The 17321-nt window shown below is 51.8% G+C and overlaps 5 protein-coding genes across 5 annotated transcripts; 4 read left to right on the top strand and 1 right to left on the bottom strand.

Moving 5' to 3' along the window:
• Positions 1-2752: 2752 nt before the first annotated feature.
• On the top strand, positions 2753-4189 carry MAA_00613 (methyltransferase; the record flags this gene model as incomplete). Its single annotated transcript, XM_007818611.2, has 4 exons — positions 2753-3284; positions 3355-3372; positions 3450-3654; positions 3712-4189. 4 exons carry the CDS (start codon positions 2753-2755, stop codon positions 4187-4189), a joined length of 1233 nt encoding a protein of 410 aa, XP_007816802.2.
• Positions 4190-4861: 672 nt separating this feature from the next.
• MAA_00614 (zinc finger domain-containing protein) lies at positions 4862-5695 on the top strand (the record flags this gene model as incomplete). The annotated part of the gene is made up of 1 exon (XM_007818612.1): positions 4862-5695. One exon carries the CDS (start codon positions 4862-4864, stop codon positions 5693-5695), a length of 834 nt encoding a protein of 277 aa, XP_007816803.1.
• A 282-nt stretch (positions 5696-5977) lies between these two features.
• On the bottom strand, positions 5978-7638 carry MAA_00615 (DUF1776-domain-containing protein; the record flags this gene model as incomplete). The annotated part of the gene is made up of 3 exons (XM_007818613.1): positions 5978-6940; positions 7002-7490; positions 7603-7638. 3 exons carry the CDS (start codon positions 7636-7638, stop codon positions 5978-5980), a joined length of 1488 nt encoding a protein of 495 aa, XP_007816804.1.
• A 1103-nt stretch (positions 7639-8741) lies between these two features.
• Positions 8742-10686, top strand: MAA_00616 (amidase protein; the record flags this gene model as incomplete). Its single annotated transcript, XM_007818614.1, has 3 exons — positions 8742-8776; positions 8987-10370; positions 10426-10686. 3 exons carry the CDS (start codon positions 8742-8744, stop codon positions 10684-10686), a joined length of 1680 nt encoding a protein of 559 aa, XP_007816805.1.
• A 1035-nt stretch (positions 10687-11721) lies between these two features.
• MAA_00617 (WLM domain-containing protein) lies at positions 11722-13106 on the top strand (the record flags this gene model as incomplete). The annotated part of the gene is made up of 2 exons (XM_007818615.2): positions 11722-11899; positions 11962-13106. 2 exons carry the CDS (start codon positions 11722-11724, stop codon positions 13104-13106), a joined length of 1323 nt encoding a protein of 440 aa, XP_007816806.2.
• Positions 13107-17321: the final 4215 nt, after the last annotated feature.

Below are 17321 nucleotides of genomic sequence, written 5' to 3'. Positions count from 1 at the left end.
CCGTGGAGACGAAGGCATAAATAAACTCCCCACGCTGGAGACTAGCAGCAGCGGGGCGGGCCAGAGTGTCAGATGTGATAGGATATGACGGAAGACAAGACTGTGTGTTGTTTATATAGACAGATTGACGTGGATAGACCTGAATGGGTTGGTGGTGTGTGATGTTCGACCTGCGGCTCCGCTTAGGCTGTGATCGCATCCAATTAGCTTGAGTTCCGTTTCGGTCAAGGAGGGTTGATTGCAAGTGTTGGAGCACTTGCATATTGCTCATATTTTAAACAAATGTGCTGCAGCAGCAGGCGAGAGTCATTGGACCAAGGCAAGGGTTTCGGTATCGATGTGTCTCGACGACGTGCTGTTCGCGAAGGAGCCATGGGGAATTGTACAATGTTATCTCATGATGTGGATCGGGATCAGCCATGAATAATGAGTTAGGTACAATCAAGACGGATACCTTGAGAGGCTTCCAGCTACCATGGTATGTAATATGTATTTGTGTAAAGCAGCCCGAACGCAATTCCTGTTTCTTCCCAGCCCATCTCAATCCTTCCCAGTCCCTTCCGGGCTCATTCCCCATTTGGAATCGATGCACAGCTCCTTCCTTTTCTGCTCGTACCAATCGCTTTTAACTCGGATTGTCAGGCAGCCATCTGATTCCGGGCATCTGGCCCTTTTCACTTTTGTCATCCCAACCCGATGTTCTGTCCCAGCCGTTTCCCAGCCGTCATGTAAAATGGGATGCTGCTCTCTCCCCCTCCCCTCCCCTCTCCCTCTCTTTCGGGTTGGCTCTTTTTGATTCCGTGAATTTGTGTGCTGCTTGGACTCTCCAGCAAACGCCATATCAACAGCCATTTCTAGACAAGCCGCCATCGGGCTGTCTCGAGGTAAGTAAGCCTTGAAATGACTCGGTTGGTATTACAGCGTCAAAATCTGCTGTAGACCCGAGTCATACGTGAATCACGAGACCCATAGCAGAGCGACAAGATAACGACTTGTCTTTGGCTTGAAACCAGACTGCATCACGCACGGCGTAGACTCCAGCTTCACTTCCAAACTTACAACGTCCATGTCGACATCATACATGCGTCTGCACTGGCCGGCAAATAGGTCAAGCAAGAGCTAATTGGCAATAGATCAGTCGACCACAGAATGAATCGAAAAGCGGCCCTACTATCCTGGCATGTGCTTCTCTTTCTTTTACTTGAATCTTCAAACAACCTCTTTTGAAATCACAGATAGAGACACGAAATTCAAACCAGAGGATAGCTAAGGGAGGCCTTTTCCTGCGCTGCAACACCAATTGCAGTCGTTTCACCCGACCGAACTTGATCAATGAATTCGATGAACTACGAGGTACCGAACCCGTTGATTAGACGACCGAAGACCGCCAGACTATATAGGTGGTCAACCAACCATAGGTTTGGCCAAGCCGAAGCCTATACCATTCCATTTCCACCGTCTTCGGACGGTATATAAGGCTTTGCGAGTGATGGTAGTACATACGAGGCGGTGTCAGTGCTCTCATCTGACACTGATTGGCTTACCACTTGGCACCAGGGGCTGCTCAGAGATTTGTGCATATATGCATGTACGCGTGCGTGCGTCTGAGCATAAGAGCTCGGAGCATTGATAATAGCCGCCACCCAGAGTCTCATGTAATAGTATGACCGATTTCAGGTGACTGTAGTCATTGCTCGCTTGACCTGTTCGTTTGACCTGCAATGGCTTCAAAGAAATTCACCTGGAAGCCACTCGTGGATCGGAAAGAGAGAGAGGGTATAGCAGCGTCGCATGCTGTGTAGGGCTAATTCGGGAGTTCATTTGAAGTACTAGTGAAGGGATCAGCATGCAACCTGTTGATCTTGGAGACGGCTTGGAGACCAAGACGCAACATGTAACCACAAGTTCAGTGTTTCGGGAGTATTAACTTGCGGGGCGAGATATCTCGGCGTTTTTGGGTGTCTGGCTTTCTAATTTCATAGGCAAAGCATATACCAGAATACCTACTAGTAGATACATAGTAGGCGGCTTATATGGAGTAGAGAGAGGTACGGGAACCTAGGTTGGTGTCACGGGTGAAGACGCCGGACAAGAACATTATGGATGAACCTGGCCTGCACGGTCCAGATGTCCTCGGTAGAATTGTGTGCCCCTGGACGGTGTTGATACCTTAAAAATGGGGCCAGGCCAGGCAGGTCGCTCGCTGTCTTGAGCGAGCCGCTGCAGGATGATTTTACCTTTGCTGAAGTTAGGCTATCGAGGGACGAGTGCCGTCGCGTGATACAACCTTCTAACGCTCTTTAGATCTTTTGTTGGACATATTGACCATGGAGCGCACCCCGAGAGGAATTACAAGCACCACGAGCAGAGTCATGTGATGCTGATGCCGGCTAGTTGAGCAAAGACAAACGTCCTCCCTTGTGCTGATGGACTGTTGGAGATGATTGTTTATGGTGTCCGTGGACTTACCTCCTCTCCCTGCCAAACGCGGTCGGTTCTCGTGCTGCATGTTCGTTCTTGAGTCTTATGTACTCCGTAGGTATTCAAACATAGCCGCTCCGTACTGAAGTTGGTATGGAGAGACTACGGAGTACGGCGCACTCAAACACCAAGTCTGTATGGAGGAAACCAGCCAGGTCCCACTCCTCGTCTGCACCAAGGACGTAACCAGGTTCCTCTCTACAGCAAGCTCTCTCATCGTCTTCGTCAGCGGCCATGCCATGGCGATATCTGTCGCCCGCCAGGCTGTCCAATGTCTCTCCCAATCGTCCCTGATTACGACAACGGCGACGCCGATGACGATAGCCTCTACTCGATAATCTCGACGTCGCCAGGTCTCGACACCGCAACCTCCCCTAGCGAGTATGGACACGACGATGTCGACGATGATTTCGAACAGTTTTCCCTTGATGGCGATGGCATTGGCGATGGCGATGGCGTCAACTCAGAAATTTCGTGTGGTTGCTCGACTTCAGTGACGCCAAGTGCGTACGAGGATGAGGTAGCATATGGCCGACGGTACCACGGTTTCAGGAAGGGCCGCTACCCGTTGCCCAACGATGACTTGGAGCAGCGAAGAGAGGAAACAAATCATGCTTTAATGCTAGAACTTACTGTATGTGTTTTGGCTTTCTTCGGCACCCGAGTCAATATTCGTGGCATCTTCCTTGACTCATGCCAAACCATTGAATTTCGAGAACTGATGGCCACCCAGGGCGGACGACTCTTTTACTCCGACATTGGCAAGTATCCGCACAAAATTATTGATATTGGAACAGGAACTGGTATGTCATTTTTTTTTGTTGCGGGCGTATACTGACTCGATCAATTACAGTGCTAACAAATATTTCTCAGGTACATGGGCCATAGACGGTAAGCTGGACCAACACCGACAGCCTGCTTTGTGCAGGACGATGAAGCTCGGCAATACTGCCCCTAACTCCTTCTAGTGGCCGACCAGTATCCAAGTGCAAGTGTGGTTGGAACCGATCTATCCCCTATACAACCAAAATGGGTACCTGTGAACGTGCGAATGTATGTGGACGATTGCGAAGAGCCTGATTGGCTCCATGGCTCCAACTTTGACATGGTGCATTTTCGCGGCATGGCAGGCACTCTACGAGATCTGGATAGAATGTTGAAGAGAACTTATCCGTATGTTTTGCTTCGACGGACACTTGGGCGAGGAATATATGGCTAATCGCTTGGCAGGCATGTGCGAGATGGTGGATGGGTAGAGTTTCACGAGTTCATTCCTCAAATATTATGTGACGATGGAACCATGAGCGAAGAGGACCCATTACGAATATTTTTCGACGCCTCAACACAGGGTCTACGAACCTTTGGTGGCGAGCCTCTGAGAGCGCTCAACTTGGAAGAGACACTTGTTGGCGCCGGCTTCACAAATATCCATGTTATCACAAAGAAAGTGCCCATTGCTGCTTGGCCACGAGATAAACACCTGAAGACAGTTGGCATGTTTACGAGGGCGGTAATACTGGATTCGCTGGGCGCTCTCGCGGCTAAGCCACTGGCAGCTCTTGGAATACCTTCAGAAGACCGCCGAGCTCTAGTCACGCAAGTTAAACGAAGCCTCAATGACCGCAGGATACACCGTTATATGAAGTTCGTCATTTGTTATGGGCAGAAGAAAGAGAATTCTGAGTCGGCATCGCCTCCTCTTCAATAAGGCCCGAGACAGAAAGCGTCTAATTATTCACCTTACCATACGAAATGAAAGGTGGGATAGTCAGGCTCCTCCTTTGAGAGGAGGCGACGCAAGAGAGGTTTACGCTGTATAAACCTTATTACTATTATTAATACTATTATTATTCCTGGGGCATCGTTGGAATGGCCTTTTTTATTTATTTTATCTTGTTTGGTACCAAGTATCTTAGGCCGCCTTATTTGGTTTGATAGCTCCTCAGCTCTCTATGGAACTGGCCAAGTTGGCGTTAATATTTGACAAAGGTGCAATGGGCACCCAGTGACCGGCAACCGACACGAGGAAATAAATACATAAACCCCTATTAAATACACACAAAAATTTAATCTGTGAGCGTGAAAGGCTGGCTGTTTTTTCTCAGTTGGACAACCACGCTCCTGTAGTGTCATTGGACGCTGCGTTGATAGTGGTGCTCTAGAGTTGTGGAGGATGACAAAGCGAGTGAGGTCCGTCTCGGCGCCACTCCACCAACTTCTAAAGCTTTGAAGCTTTACATTGCGCATCCCATCCTTCAAACTTGAACATCAAACCAATCCGCCGAGCAAATCGCGCTCGTGCAAGTCACACAAACCCCAGTACGTTATTGCACCCCGCAAAAACTGCCTTCGGAGCTTCCAGCGCTTCCGACACGCCACCATGGCGACCGCAACCGCACCTGCAACCGCAGCCTCCTCCATCCTGAACCACGCCTCCCAAACCTACAACTTCCGCTTCTCGCCCTTCCTCCGCGCCACATACCAGGTCGGCCTACCGCTCGATCGACCCATATGCAAAGCATACCAATCCGGCAGCTGTCCAAACGGCACGCGATGCACAGAGCGGCACGTCCAGGACGCCAAGACGGCGCAGGCAACGGGTGGCCTCAATTCGCTCGTGTGCAAGCACTGGCTACGCGGGCTCTGCAAAAAGGGTGAGCACTGCGAGTTCCTGCACGAATACAACCTTCGCAAGATGCCCGAGTGCAACTTCTTCATGAGGAACGGGTACTGCTCCAACGGCGAGGAGTGCCTCTACCTGCACGTCGACCCGTCGTCGAGGCTGCCACCTTGTCCGCACTACGACATGGGCTTCTGTCCTCTGGGCCCGCTGTGCTCCAAGAAACACGTTCGGAGGAAGCTGTGTGTGTTCTACTTGGCCGGGTTTTGCCCGGACGGCCCGGAGTGCAAAGCCGCGCATCCCAAGTGGAGCAAGGATCTGGACAAACCGACTGTGAAGGCGGATGGGAAGGAGGAGGAGGAGGATGGCCATGTGGACAGTGGGATGAGGGGCGACGACGATGGCAGCGAGAGGGTGACGAGAGACGGGATGGGACGTGGCGATAGGGATAGGGACCGGGATAGGGACCGGGATAGGGATCGGGATAGGGATCGGGATCGTGATAGAGACGATGGTAGGCATGGGGGCAGGTTTAGAGGCGGTGGGAAATGGAGAGGTGGAAGGGGCGGCCGGTTTAGAGGAAGAGGGCATTGATTTCCTCGATGGGCGCAAAATATAGTAGATCCTACTAAAACTACCTAGGGAGATGATATGTATGTGGATTTTGGTAAAATAGCGTTTTCTTTACACCTTGATACCCAGGTTCAAAAGAAGAGCAATAGAATAATTTTTCTGACAACGGTTCAATGTGTGTGATTGCAAATCCAATTGGAATAAATGTAGATGTATTTTGTATTTCCTTTTACGGCTTAAATTGGAGTGGTCATTAAATACAAGTTATTGGACGTCATATCAGTCTCCAAGTCTATTTCTACGTCACGATCGGGGTGAATTGGACACTGGAGGCACCCAGAGACTGCTTTCAGTCGCGTCAGCACTCCATACATTACGCTCGGATGGAACAGCAATGAAATCGTTGGAGGAAGCCGTCGCCGCCTCACCGTCCTCGCTTTCTTCGCGCTCTGAGCCGTCGCAGGAACTGGTCTTCCAGGCCGACAGCTCGTCTACTCTCCGAATGCCCATCATCCAGGAGACGAGACTGCGGGGGGCCCATCGTCCAACGAAACCATATACGCTGGAGCCGAGGCCGATGCGAACTGTGTCTCCCGTGATGGAACCGTCCATGACATCAAAGACGGCGTTGTGCAGTCGACGCAGGGAGCTGCCTTTCAAGCCGCGGATTCGTCCACCAGAGATGGCGGAGCTAGTTTGAGCGACGAAATTGCGCCCGTAGACGTGTCGTGCACCATCTGGCCAAACCAGAGGTTCTTGGGGGTTCCCGGCAGAGACCAGTCCTTGGTGAGAGATGGCTGCCCGCGAGGGCACAAAGCTTGAAAAGTCAAAAGTGCCAAGTTGCATGTGTGTCACTGGGATATTGAGAGGTCGAAGCTCGGCTGTCAAAACTTCGGTAAAAGCTGAAAGGGCAGAGCACACAGTCGCTTCGGGGGCGTGGAATGGTGGGTTGATTGAGGAGATAATCGAGGGCGTGAAAACGAGGACCTTGGGAGGAATCCATTTCTCGCCTATTGGTTGCAGACGCGATGCCAACAGTGGAAGGAATGCCTGGATTGTGAGAATTGGTTGAAGCAGATGTGTGTTGAATAGATCGGCGAAACTCGACGGTGGGATGGTGGCGATGGGTGATGTTTGGTAGTTCAGGCTGGGAATAAGAATTACGGATTTGAGAGTCAAGCTATTTGGTTTGATGTGAGGACCGGGAGCCTGAGGAGATTGCAAAAAGGCCGCGAAGCGTTCGATGGCAGCGCCTGCTTGAGGGGGCTAACGAAACCAGTCAGCATCAAACGTCATGACGGCAGGCATGGGAGACAATGGCACTAACATCAGTTGTATCGAGGCCAAGGGGTCGAATGTCTGGCCTGGACAAGGCGTGTACCATACTTTCGTCCTCGGCGGCATTGCATACAATGTAGACAATGAAGCCACGTCTTTCCATATCCAGAGACAAAGACTTGGTCAGGGGCAGCGTTGGGGACCCTGCAATAACAACCACCTCTGTACGTCCGCCATTTCTCGCTCGTTTCGCTCTTCTAGTCTTTCTCATAAACCTGCTTGTCTGGTATCCTTTGAATATCATGGTGCCACAAGTGAAGACGATAACAGCTGCCAGAATCTTGTGCCGTGACACCCAGCCTTGGACCTTTTCGAACCGCGTCATGGACACGACGGCGACAGCCGGTTTCAGCGGAGGGCTTGGCTTGGCGTATTCAGGGAGCCATTTTGCTTGTGAAAGCGTCTCGCGGACAATTCTGGCGGCTTGATCGACGTTTTGATCTATGTATTCAGCAACATCATTGGAGTATTGCTTTAGCTGTGGCGGGATGTGCGCGAGCTGTTGGCAGCCGGGGACAGCTTCAGTTAGCACCAAAGGACACGGGAAAGAAAGAATTTAATTTAATGATGGTATGATTGGGCAAGCTTACCACGACATCTAAAAACTGCTGGTCGTCGGCAGACATGATGGAGTATGCGTGTTTTGATATGAGGACGACAAGGCGTCGTTGGGTTCACATGACGAAATCTTTGGACTTTCTCTGCTTGTTGATGTGGAGACGAAGCTGTTGAGGTCCGCCAGTGCCGTTAGCAGGGATTGCGGGGGGAACGTGGCCGCAGCTCCGTGATTGGCTGGGCGAGGGAAGCTCTTTGAGAGTCGGAGCGAGGGCCGCATGTGTAATAAGGAAAGAAGAGTCAATAATATAGTCTCTATCAAGATATTCGAACGGGGCAGTGGAAATAACTGAAAAGAATTCCAATGATGCTGCTGAACCCGGTGATGGCATGACGTAGACGGACGACTCGGTGCTTTGCCTCATGACAAGGTTCCCAAGTGGGTTTTTTCATGGCATGCCTTCAATAAATAGCACTTGCTACATGTATGATTCTGGTGGATGTGAACAAACTGAAGCGGAACGCAACAAGCGAGACAGTTGACAACAATCTGCGAGCGGCGTCCGCTTGTACCGCGCTTTTACATAATGGCCAAATTTCCGACTGGGGATTTAGGCCCATCGGAGCCGCCATCGGAGGAGCCATGGAGCATTCGGCGTCGGGGGGCAGCCGGCCGACTTGCAACACCCAAACCAGCCAACTCAGTCTAGTACACCCCATTGTACCTGTGCGCCGGCCACTGCCCATCACCCCAGGTTTGCCGCTGGAGAAGACCCCAGCCCCCCCACATCGCTGCCCGCGGGGGCTCAAGGCACGACGACTTGGTGGCACATTTTGACCACTCACCTCGTCGCGAACTGGCCGGTTATCAACGGGTTCCACTGCCGCCGCCCCTGTGATAGCTAATAACTGCTCCCCGGACCGTCGTACCTGCCTCCAACCTCACCCTTCTGTGTCTTTGTCCGTGTTACAACTCTTTCCCTTCCGGGCCCAACGGCGCCTCCATTCTCCGTGCTGGTTAATCCATGCCGGAGACCCTCGTGACTTGCCCGTTCACTACCAGTTACATCCAACCATTACCTTTTGACCATCGACTTCCCTCTTTCAATATCACACCCAACAGCATCAAACAGCATCCAATAGCCTGTTGAGTCTCGCGACTTCTTCTCAAAACATGCTTCTAGATTACTTGCAGCACCGCCGTGACTGGTAAGTACTCGTTATGCGTGTTGACTTGCGTCTTGTCCCCCCCCATCCACACATTTAACCTCATCACTGTCAACAACTACCTTGGTAGGTAGTTGGTCAACGCTGGTCGTTACTTCCCCGCCTCCCCTGTCACCGACTCACGAGTCACCACACCCCATCTCTCCCCAAACTGGTATTGATCCCACATTGACGCCTTCATCTCTCTCATAGCCGGTTCAAGCAGGATGAGCGTGTGCGTCGTATTCGCGCTCTGACTGCTTACCATGCTCCCTTCAGTCCATTGGACCGGGAGATCATCAACAAGCCCATTGAGGAGCTTGTCCAAGAAGTACACAAGGACCCAAGCAAAGCTGCCGACCTCCTACATACCTATGGAAAGGTTGCATTAAAAGCCCATGCGAAGACCAATTGTGTCACTGAAGTTCTCATTGAAGATGCTGAGAAGTGGATCAAGGACGGATCCATCAACTTCAAAGGCCCTCTTGCTGGTATCCCTGTCAGCCTGAAGGATACCATTGATGTAAAGGACTATGATAGCTCCGTCGGTGTGACGTGTAATGTTCACAAACCCAAGACTGAAGATGGTGTTACTGTCAAGTTGTTGAAGGAGCTTGGAGCTGTCCCATACATCAAGACCAACATCCCCATCACCCTCCTTAGCTTCGAGTCTTCCAACGACCTATGGGGTCGTTCTACCAATCCTTACAACAGCAAGTACACTCCAGGTGGTTCCACGGGTGGTGAGGGCGCCCTCCTCGCCATGGGAGGCCGGATCGGTATTGGAAGCGATGTTGCTGGAAGTGTCCGATGCCCCGCGCATTTCTCTGGCATCTACTCCCTCAAGTGCTCGACTGGTCGATGGCCCAAGCTCGGTATGACCACCAGCATGCCCGGACAGGACGGTATTCCTGCTGTATACAGTCCAATGGCCCGAACACTAAATGATCTCTTCTACTTTACTCGCGCTGTCCTTGAGAAGGGCACCTACAACTATGATTACTCTTGCCATCCTATCCCTTGGAGAGCAGATGTCGTCAAAGAATATAAAGAGAAGAAGACCATGCGAATTGGTGTTTTGCGAACAGACGGTGTTGTTGACCCTAGCCCGGCTTGCAAACGGGCTTTGGAGATGACTGAGGCCGCCCTGCGTCGGGCTGGCCACGAGATCATCGAGATCAACCCGCCCGAGCCATATGAAGCCCTATACCTGGCCTCTCGTCTCTTATGTGCCGATGGTCTTGATACCGTTCGCGGATTCTTCAGGACTGGCGAGTGGAATGATCGAGGCGTAGCTCAAATGCGATTCTACGCAAAGCTTCCCAGCCCCATCAAGTACTTGTACTACCTCTGGGTTCGATACATTCGCCGTGATACACTGTGGGCTGGTTTGCTTCGCGACTGGCACCGCACTACCACTACGGAATACTGGGCACTCATTGGGCGCAGAGAAGCTTACAAGAGAAAGTGGTGGGAGTACTGGCAGGCCACCAACCTAGACTTTATCATTGCACCACCCAATGCCACTCCGGCCGTTCCTCATGACGGCATGCATGATGCTGTCAGTAGTTGCGGTTATACTTTTATGTTCAATTTGGTAAGTAAAATATTGCCACGGACAATGGACATGCCCACTAATACGGCTTGAACAGCTCGATTACAGTGCTGGCGTTATCCCCGTCACACATGTAGACAAGACCAAGGATCAACTGCCTGCTGGCTTCAACATTCGGAAGCTGAATGGCATTGCCCGTGGTGCTTACAAGTTGTATGACGCTAACGAAATGCATGGGCTCCCTGTTGGCGTTCAAGTCATTGGACGAAGATTAGAAGAAGAGAAGGTTCTCGCTCTGATGGAGCGTGTGGAGGATGCTCTAGGTGATGACAAGTTCAAGTTGTTGGATGTTGATTGATTGCCTAATTCGACAGGAGTAGCTCTCTGGGTTTGTCGATGTGCATGAATAGGGTTAGATATTCTTAGATTTGGCAATCTAGAGGTGTTTACATTTACAAGCGTCGTCATTGTCCCACGGCGCAAAGCATGGTAACAAATGTATATCCCGCGCGCATAGCAACGAGCCATGGAACGCTTTTGGGGACATAATTGCAATGCTCATGGAGGCAAACTGAATAACATTCTCATAGGGATAGGACAATAAAAACGGTACAGAAGTCCGTTTTTTCAACCGCTTTTGTTGTATTATAAGCAACTTTGTGCCAGTAGAAGAATTCCGTATAGAAGCTCGCAGCATATATGTCGCAGCATATAACCAGGTAATGAAGGAAATGTACTCTGCACATCTACGTATGAGTTATGCTTCCTGTGGGCAACATACTCCAGTTGCACTTTTCACACGTGAGGCCCGTTTGTCCAGCCGAAACATGGAATCACCGTTTGCTGCACATGCGTAGATGCATACGATTCTCATACAAATCATACCTTGAAGTAGAGAAGGGAAAATATAGGTGTGTAACGGGGTAATTTTTAAACACAAATGACGTATAGTTGAACATGCCCAGTCTACAGCCAAAGCCATTTGAGAAGAATCAAAGCAAAGGAAAACCATACATTCAAAGTCACAAAACCACAGGGCCAATAATAGCCAACTGATTCGCTGCCGTCCGCCCCAAACAAATTCACAACCCCAACATTGAAGGCTGCTAGTTGAAGCCCGCGTGTAAGTCGCGATTAGTCATTCGCGCCGAAAGTTCCAGAGCTACGCACCACCCACTCACAAGTTCACAACCCACCAACCACACATTCACACCACACAGCCCAATTCACCAGTCGCCCCCAGCAAGGCATCGTGCCTTACGCGTCCCGAGCATCAATATCTAGCTCGCCCGAGTCCGCCTGCCTCCAAAATGCGCGACCTTTTCCTCCTGCACCGCCGCTCCAGACGTGCACAAAACATTAGTGCGGCGGCTACAGACGGTCCTTCACAAAGATGCCAGAACACGAGAGCCTGGTAGGCTCCTATGTCCACCTGGCAATGGAGCAGCGAGCAAGTGACGCTCTGCATACTCTGAAAAAGGTCGCTTCGCAAGTGAAGCCAATCATGAGGGCTCGCGGATGGAAGGTCGGCCAGTTGGCAGAGTTTTATCCCAACCAAACCAATTTGCTAGGTATACTACATTACAGCCCTATTCATAGCAGGCATGGAACTGACTGAAGATTGTATGTACAGGTTTAAATGTAAATAGAGGATCCAAGATATGCCTTCGATTACGGTACCCGGGAGACAAGAACCAGTTTCTCCCGTTTGAGAATGTGCTAGACACGATGCTGCACGAGCTGGCGCATATTGTCCACGGACCGCACGACCATAAGTTCCACGCACTCTGGGACAAGCTGCGCGACGAGTGCCAGGGCTTGATGATGAAAGGATACACGGGCGAGGGATTCCTGGGCAAGGGACGCCGGCTGGGGGGAGCGAGCATGCCAGACCGGGAAGCACGTCGTCTCGCCCGCGAGGCAGCCGAGAAGCGACGCATCCGCGCATCACAGGGCCTTGGATCCGGCCAAAGACTGGGCGGAACCGCGCCCCGACCCGGCCAGGACGTTCGGCAAATCATCGCGAGCGCTGCTGAAAGGCGAAACGCTGTTCTGAAGGGCTGTGGCAGCGGGCGGTACAACGATAGAGAGATTATCGAGATCGCAGACACGGCCACCAGGAACGGCTTCAAAACACAGGCCGAGGAGGACGAGGCGAATGAAGTCGCCATCGCCCAGGCCCTCTGGGAACTTGTCCAGGAAGAGGAGAAAGCGAAACATGGTCAATCGTACGTACGCCCGTCGCCCGACCATCCTGAGGGGACAGGCGCAGGCGGGCCGCTCACTCGGGAGGCGGTTGGCACACAGGGCCAGGCTTTGCGCCCTGTCACTGCCGCTGGAGCTTCAACCATCCGAGACCCGAAGGACCGGGGTCAAGGGACAGCGGGTTCCGGAAACGGTCAGGGCCCGGATTTTTGGGTCTGCGAAATTTGCACGTTGCACAACCCGCTACAATATCTCTCCTGTGAGGCCTGCGGGTCGGAACGGACCCAAGGCAAGAGGACGAGGTCGCCAGAGCCCGTAAATGGGCCTGCAAAAAAGAAGACGGTTGCCACGCCGGCTGCAAGCACGATAGACTTGACCAGAGATAGTCCGCCGATAATGAAGGCGCACCATGAAGATGGACCTAAAAAAGAGCAGACACACGACTCGGCGGCTTCACCTTCCTTGGCCGCAGAAGCACCTTGGGTGTGGATATGCAGCTTTTGTGGGACGGCTATGGAACGACAATGGTGGACGTGCTCCCTATGTGGCAAGATGAAGGAAAGCTCCAAGTAGGGTGTTTGATGATGGATATATGTATGATCAATCCTGTGTATACAGTGAAACAGTTCAGCGTGCAGCTAGACAAGTAGATAAATGCCTGCAATACTATGAGGGTAGAGCGACTTTGGCGAGACGATTATAACAGCTTGAAAATCCTATTCATCACGTCGAGTACGACTATGGCCCCCTTCTCTAGTCGTTGCGCATGTTGTGTTTTGATGCAATGTGGCAGAGAGGAGTAGGTTTTGCAAGCCTCGTTTATGTTCAGCATACATACATGGGGTTCTTCGCACGAGCTGGAGTCGAAGCTTCAACGTTGCTTCATCAGAAACAAAAAGACTTTTTTGTTGAGGCAAGATTAGGAAAAGTGCCGATTGGAACTGGAGAAGATCGGCTTGGTAGGGGACCCTGGACGCCCACGACCTGTCGTGTCACCCACAGGCAAGGGTAATTAAAGTCTTTGGGGCTCATCGGGCTGACCAGATGACTGGTCACACCTGTGTTGTAGGCCCTGAAAGAGCGGAGCGCTTCAAATTAAAGACTCCAGATGTCGAGTACGTACTACGTACTCCGTACCACTACTCCGTACCTAAGTAGGTATGTATGTCCTTAGTAAGTATGTAGTACTATATCCAAGCGTTAGCTCCGTGTGCAGTTGGGCGACAATATGCTGTAGAGTCTGGTGTAAACACTCGACTCATCTAATACTGCATCTGCGAGTGTCCGCCAGGCATGCAACGCATGCCCTGGATATACATGCAGTGTACATAGTAGTAGTTATGCCCGGCTCGTGTCGGAGCCCTTGCCTAGTCTCCTGCGATGAATCGTTTGGCAGCAAGCGGTATGTATGGTACGGTGCATCGTCTTCATCTGTGCGTGGCATCTGCCATCAACTTTGCCCGAATGTGCCCAGCGGCGCAGCCAGACCCAACCACGCAACGGGCAATGCAACAAGAAAAACTTTCATCGACCTGCAGACAGGGCATTCGTTCCCCTTTCTGCTGCAACTCGTCTGACACTGAGGTCAGGTCAAGCCGCGTGCTGCGGCGCTGCAGGTTGCAGGGTGTCGCTCTGGGTGCCTATTGATCAACGCTCAGAGCCGTGTTCTAGACACTGATGGATCACAGAGGCGTAAGGGTCCGGACCTGGTAGGAGATGTGATGACCAGCCCCTGTCCCTGCAGGCCATGGCTGATAAAGAGGGCCACAGGCTTGGCAATCGTTTCAAACGCAAATCCCGACGTCTGCAGATCGAGGGTTGTGTGGGCGAAAGTGGAGGAGGACCAGAGGCGAGAGACTCATCGTCTACGGAGTAGTTTTTTGACAGCATTACGGAGTACGGAGTACCGGTTAAGGCGTTCAACTGTTGGCCAGCCTAAGTATCAATCCGGACCAATTAGCACCAGATAAAGTATCAGCCTGGCCGATTAACTTCGGGGCGTCCTCCGTCCACCAATTGCATCCAATTGACTTGCTGTAGACTAGCTTGTGACTTTAGAGAAGTTGATATGTGAGTCTTGCTGCCAGGCACAATCCAAAGTAGGGCAAGACCAATAACAACAAACACCACGACGCCCCCAGCGAAAAAAAAAAAAGGCGCGAGATCCCTCTCTGGACCATGGTTTGTTTGACATCTCATTCTTCCATGCTTGAGACACTGCATGCACGTCGTCAGACTACTACTCGCCAGCTTGTCCCCTTCGCGGGTTTGTGCCTGGCCCGGTACGGATAGTTGGTTGCAGTCATTCCACAATGTTGCATAAGAGCAGAGAAAAAATTGCTACTGTTAGTTGAATCGTGTGCCACCAGCACCGAATTGTACAACTACCTACCTAGGTACCTAGTAGTTCACATCAATGACATGTGCATCCAACTGCAGCAACTAGATGAAAGCGGCCATAATGTCGTCAAGGAGTCGTACAAATCGGTCCGGACCTTTAGGCTGATCTTGGCTAGATACTTACTTTGGTTGGTGAAATTCTCCAGTTCACTTCAACTTTTTTTTTTTGTTGCTTTGCGTGGGTTGGCAGTATCAGATCGAAAGAAGAGCCACATGTACAGTTAATCGGTGGATTTTGCTCCCGTTGCTTGTTTCTGATCTACTGAATAGGTGCAAGAAGAGCCGACGGCCTGATGTCCACATCTGCTAGAGATGCTGTCCCGTGGCCCGTTTGCTCCGTGCCTTGGGGAGAAGTCTAGATCTGCCCTGCCGCCGAGACCCGCCATGTACAGCGCCGGAATGCCAAAATAGGAGTATCCATCTCTTCCGGACCCAGAAGGTCCATGCTCGAGGGAATAGTATTTCGAGAGATGGGAACTGTTGCGAAGATCCATCGCCGGGCCACGGGAGGGCAAGACGGAGGGGCACTGAGTCTTGTTTATAACTTTAAACGACATTGTCCGCATCACCCGCATTGCAATGTAAGCAAAACATGATTCAAGTCTGAGACCAAACAGGAGCCAGAAAGTCTTGTTTTCACCTTGGCATGTCTATCCTACGTCCGAAGTACTATTATACTGTATTGGGCTGGAAGTGGTTATGCCCTGTCGTAGTTGCGGGTTTCGAGAGATGGGCCACGCTACTGTGATGAAGGCGGTGGCTCTGGTGCCCGTTCTCCGCTAGTTGCTTCTGCGGACCCTTCAGAACTGATTTCCATCTGGTCACAGGGCGAGCAGGGCGGAGGAGTCGAAATGGTGGGTGGTGGACGGACGGATGCTTTCCGTGCGCTAACTTCAGCCACGCCCAAGATTGGAATATTAGGAAGAATGTGCTTTCTCTGATGGCTGCTTGGCCACTCTTGGCTGCACCTGCTGATACCAAAAACTCCTTTATGGTCGTGAGGATATACACACCGCCTCTGAACGTAGGCCTGTATGGAATCTCGACCTGGCGGCATCTACTCCATATGGCCATGATCTTGGAGAGGTTCAAATGTCACCCGCCAGCGTCTGCATGTAGCCGTATTCGCAGGGTCCTTTCCCCTTGTTGGACTGTTGAGGTGTGGTTCATGTCGGCCCCTGTGTCACGATTTGGATCAATTGCGGACGACACGAGGCTACTTGCTGGGACACTGGGAATAGCGCTCCATGCAGCCACCTGGTAACGGCTTTTTGGACCTGTCTGGACCATGCCTGGGGCAATGCCGGAACTCGCCCTGATCACAAATAGAAAAATCGGGCGCGGCCTAGCGCGCAAATGCGGCAGCCAGCCTTCAAAGTCGGGCTGTGTGGGCGAGCTGGGGCATGGAACCTGGGACCTGGGACCTAGAACCCGGGCCTGGACTATCCTGTGTGCTCAAGTGTACTCCGTACTCCGTACTGTAGATAGATAATTCATCGTGGTACAGTCAGTACTCTGCAATCAAGAAAGAGTGTACAGGGCGTTGGTTGATATGCCCATCAACCGAAGCTCGAAATCGACAGGCCGTCCGTCTCATTCAAACTATAACAGAAAGCGTTTGGGTTAGCCGGTGCCGCAAGGTAGTAGTTCTATATTTCCACGAGGCTAAAGTTGCATGCCAGCTTACAAGATGGGTTCGTATGCTGTTGATGTAGTACTCGGTACTGGCGAGACAGAAAAAGGCGCTATCTAGAGACGCCCTCGCTCCCTCTCTTGTTTTTCTCCTCGGGGCGGCAAAAAGGCACAAAGACACGTGCCGGAGAAGGTAGGCATTCAGTCAACCGTACGGAGCACACAATAGATGGTGTACATGTACAAACGGAGTTCTCTATATCAATCATGGCCAGATGTTGAAGGTGGTTGTCGTGACCTTGCAATGTGCGTGCTCCTGGACGTCAAAGTCCAGACCCAGTCGGATCACAGTTGACCGATCAGATTGAGCATTTCAGCTGCCCCGGGCGCTTGGCCAATGCCTGTTTGGCCGTTGACCGTTGACATCCGTCGGCTGGTCGCTGGTCGCTGGTCGCTGGCTGTTGGCTGCCGGCTGTATGGCTGCACTGTGTATGGCTGTTGCTGCATGTGCACAAGTGGTCGCAGCACTTTGATGCCGGGCCTGACTATGCAGCAGCAGCCGCCGCCAGTAAGAGCCGTGCCAAAGAAAATTGACACAACGAGCCCGGCTTCATCAAACTCGACGGCCGGCCGCCTGGCAGTTGATGCCTGCCCTGCTGGGACCTGGTTGTTGGGACCCGGCTGCTGCTAGGGGCCAAGCTTTGAGCTCGGGACGCTTGCGAGCCCGCGTTGTGCCCGTTCTCCATCTCATGCACG

This window comes from Metarhizium robertsii (genome assembly GCF_000187425.2).
Source record: "Metarhizium robertsii ARSEF 23 chromosome Unknown MAA_Scf_7, whole genome shotgun sequence".
NCBI classification, from domain to species: Eukaryota; Fungi; Ascomycota; class Sordariomycetes; order Hypocreales; family Clavicipitaceae; genus Metarhizium; species Metarhizium robertsii.
Note: the sequence above shows the minus strand (reverse complement) of the source record. Positions and strands in the feature narration are given on the sequence as shown.